We start from the raw sequence: 4,173 nt of genomic DNA on the forward strand, positions 1-4,173 counted from the left end.
TTTTTTGCTTAGAGTAAATATATTCTTGATTCAAATAGTTGTCCTGATTCTATTATTTTCTTGATTCAAGAAAATCGGTCCCTTGTAAAAAGAAAACACTTGCTTCTTTCAAGTAAAATCAGCTATGTTTGAAGCCGTGTCTGAAGGAAAAAGTTTTCATACGTTATAAAAATGAGAAATTTATAAAAATATGAAAACAGAAAAAGGAGAGATAGAAAAATATGAATGAATCTATTCAAATGAAAACATACTGGTGCATAGCTATACACTAGCTCCCTTGATTGGGTAATTTTGTCAAGAGTTATTTAAAGCAACGAGGCTTAAGTGCGTGGATATATTTGCCACTAACTATTATATTTGTGCTTCCAAAAATATTCAGTTAAACTTCTTCTGCCTTTATATTAGCAGCAAAGAGGAATATTTAATTATTTATTTCAAATTTTCAATGGATTCTGTAACTATTTTTATAGTTTCTAAAATTAGAAATTAAAATGTGACTCTTGTAAGTGTTGGTGCATTAAAAAACGCAGGGACTAATAAATAAAAGGTAAGTTGTTAAATTATTGAATTTTTTATAGTTTAATCTTACAAATTTATATAAATTATTAATATGTTTTCCGGCAAAAATATTTTTTTTAAACGCAATTGAAAATTAGAATAAGCAATGTTTTGTAAATTCTATCGTTCTGATAATTTATTAATATTTAAAAAAAATAAAAATAGTCCTATACTATTTGTTGTTAAGATGAATAAATATAATTTAAGTAAATTTCAAAATAAAAAATATATCGGATCTGAATTTTTTTTATCCTAACTTTAATACTGATGGGAAGTGAATGTCGGGAGAGAATGGTTGACGCCAAATTCCAATGGTATTGGACTCTTTCCTTTTAACAAACGCCTCTTCATATAAATGAGGCCAATAAAAAAGTTCGACGATTCTACACTTTGGCAGTGCTACACAAATTTTCCATAAAATTTAAGTGAGTAAATAAAAAATATACTTTACAAATCGTTTTGATAAGCCGTATCTAATTAATTTATTCAATCGAAACTTAAAATATATTTTTAATCATAAATAATATTAACTAATCTATTGGTTGTGTCTTTTACACAGTTTTTTAATTTATTAGTTTTATTTTTGGATTTAATTAATTTTTATTCAAGTACTAATTAAAATTTTTTTTGATCATCAAGAGGAAAAAACGGGGTAAATTATCCAAAGAAAGAATGGCGGCGACACCTTTAGCGTTGGGAGTTTCAACGTTCTACATTGCTTTAACAAGCTTAATAGCATATTGGCTTAGAAAATACGTATCGTATTACGTAAAGCAGCCTTTAGTAAAATCCCTGTTTTTGGAGGCCATTGCCACAGGTGAACTTTGTGGAGGATGCTTTGAATTAATTATCAGTAAGTTAAATTTAAAAAATATTTCTAATTCTTAAGTTACTATAATTATTTTGTAACTTTTGTAATTTTTTAGTTATTTGTTTATGGAGAGCAAATTAGAAATTAGCTGATGAGTGCAGCTCGGCTCTCACATGCGGAGAACCCCAATTAGACCAGCGAAAAGCGTGCGCGCGCACCGTGGTTACGCGCTTTGCTTTACGTCTCCCTCCCTGCCGGGCTCGCGGTTTTCCGCATGTGAGAGTCGAGTTGCGCTTTTTAGCTAACTTCACCTAATTTGTAATAAAATCGAATGAAAAAATTATTTTCTAGTCGCTGACAACTGGGGTATATCGATGTACGCAATTTATTTATTCTTCATGACAATTTGGTGGTGTTATGTTTGGGAAGATGCGACAGCTTGTCCTTATACGCACATAGAAGACGTTATCGAAGGAAAACAGAGTTTACGAGTCGCCTTTTTATTAATTTGGGCCCAATTAGTGGGGGGCCTGGTCGTTTTTAGATATAATCAATTATTATGGTACTTAGAAGTTGTTCCGACGCACAAAGATCGAGCCTTTTCTGATTGCAGCACTGATCTTCAGGTAATTTGAATATTAAGTAACTTGCGAATGCACGAAACTTTCGAGTTCATTAGATATTTCAAGAAGTGACGTCAGCTGGCAATATGTCTGCAGGTCGAGGTTTATTTAATAGGGGAGTCTGCAAGCTGCCAGGGAGCGTTTTGAAGATTTCCCTCTTTGAGTGATAATTTAACTATTTTTGTGAAAATTAGTTATTTCTTTGTAATGAAAATTAAAGCAAATGAATATTTAACAATTCGATTTTAAAGGAATCTGTATTGTCATCGGAGAATAACAGAAATTCTTCATTTCTTTTCAGACTAGATGGTGCTTTGAATTAAAAAAATAAAAAAATAAAATTTATTCTGAAAAAGATCTCCTTCGCTCGGTTGGGAATCGAACCACAAAACTTCCGATTGCCTGTCCCTTAAGCTACTAGCGAGATCGAAAGAAGAATCCTTTTTCAGAAATAAACGCATTTTTGCTAGGTGTTACAAGTGAAGTTTTTCAAGGAATTTGTATTGTCATCAAAAGAATAACAGGAATTCTTGATGTCTTTTTAGACTAGATGGTCCTATGAATTAAAAAATTAAAAAATTACATTTTTTCTGAAAAAATGTCTTCTTCGCTCCGATGGGAATCGAACCACAGAAATTCCGATTGCCTGTCGGGTGCTTTTCCCTTAAGCTACTAGAGAGGTCGAAAGGAGAATCCTTTTTCAGAAATAAACACATTTTTTGCAAGTCAAAATTTTCAAGGAATGTGTATTGCCATTATATATTATCAGAAATTCTTAACGTCTCTCCAAACTAGATAGTGCTATGAATTAAACATTCTTAAAATTAAAGTTATTCTAGAAAATCTTCACTCCTTTGGTCTGTTGGGAAACCAATCAATTTTTGGATTGGAAATTGATCTATTTTTGTTAAAAAATGAACCATTTTGTTGACAAATAACGTGCATTTTAATGAAAGTTTGTCTCTTTCTGTTAAAAATTATTATCTTTAGTTAAAAATTTATCTTTTTGGTTGAAAAACGATTTCTTTTGTTGAAAAATTAACTATTTTTTTGAAAATTCATTTTTCTTTTGCTTGAAAATTTATCTTTTTCAGTAGAAAATTTATCCTTTTTTGATAAAAAATTTGTCTTCTTGTTTAAAAATTCATCCATATTAGTTAAAAATTCACTTCTGAAGTTAAAAATAAACTATTTCGTGTAATTTTTTTGTTTGTTAAAAATGAAATTTTTAAAACTGGAAACATAAATATAATATGCTAAAATTTCACGGTAAAAATGATTTCTTTTTTAGTTAAAAGTTCATCTTTTTTATAGAAAATTATTATTCTTGTTTGAAAATTCATCTTCTTGGCTGAAAATTAATTTTGTTATTGTTGATAATTCAATTAACTTGGTTAAAATGAGTTTTTTTGTTCAAAATTAATTAAATGGACCTGAAATATTCTATTTTTATTAAAAATTTATCTTGCTTAGTTGGCAAATAAACTGTTTGTTGGGAAATTCATGGATTTTGTTCGAAATTCCTCTTTTTACGACGAAAATTAATCCTTCCGGTCAAAAGTTCGCCCTTTTGTTAAAAAAAATCATTAACTGCAAATTTGTTATTTCTTTTTGAAATTCGTTCTTCCTTTGTTTGAAAATTTATCTTTTTCAGTTGAATATCCAACTATTCTGGTTAAAAGGTTCTTTATTTCGTTGAAAATTTAAACAATTTGATAATTTTTTCTTTGTGAAAATTATTTTTCTAATTTGAAAACAAAAGTATAAAATTTTCAGTTAAAAACTGTTTTTTTTTTTGGTTTAGTTGAAAATTCGTCTTTTTGGTAGAAAATTACTCTTGCTTGAAAATTCTCCTTTTCGCTTAAAGTTAGTTATAAAATAAACTACGTGTTGGAAAATTAGTTTTTCTGTTGTTGAAAATTACTCTTTTTGATTAAAAATTGGCTTTGTACAAAAAAAAATTCTTTGACTAGAAATTTTACAATTTTGAAAAATTCGTTTTTCCTTTGCTTGCCAATTTATCTATTTTTGTTAAAAACTCATTTTTTTGGCTGAACATTGAACTATTTTGATGAATTTTTGTTGTTGTTAAAAATTCATTTTTTTTTTAAACTTAAAGCTTAAGTGCAATGAAACACTTCTATAGGGACGATTTTGTGGCTGACGGAGGGGGGGGGGGGG

The 4,173-nt window shown here is 28.9% G+C and overlaps 1 protein-coding gene across 1 annotated transcript in view; it reads left to right on the forward strand.

The window, feature by feature from the left end:
* The first annotated feature begins 356 nt into the window (after positions 1 to 356).
* Positions 357 to 4,173, forward strand: part of LOC117167455 (aquaporin-11) — a 5,854-nt gene continuing 2,037 nt past the window's right edge. Inside the window, exons 1-4 of the mRNA XM_033352414.1 lie at positions 357 to 547; positions 834 to 983; positions 1,198 to 1,411; positions 1,721 to 1,995. Coding sequence (XP_033208305.1) covers positions 1,231 to 1,411; positions 1,721 to 1,995 — 456 coding nt within the window. The 5' untranslated portion in view covers positions 357 to 547; positions 834 to 983; positions 1,198 to 1,230. The remainder of the gene's footprint in view (positions 548 to 833; positions 984 to 1,197; positions 1,412 to 1,720; positions 1,996 to 4,173) is intronic.

The sequence above is a fragment of the Belonocnema kinseyi genome, chromosome 1, assembly GCF_010883055.1.
Source record: "Belonocnema kinseyi isolate 2016_QV_RU_SX_M_011 chromosome 1, B_treatae_v1, whole genome shotgun sequence".
NCBI lineage: Eukaryota > Metazoa > Arthropoda > Insecta > Hymenoptera > Cynipidae > Belonocnema > Belonocnema kinseyi.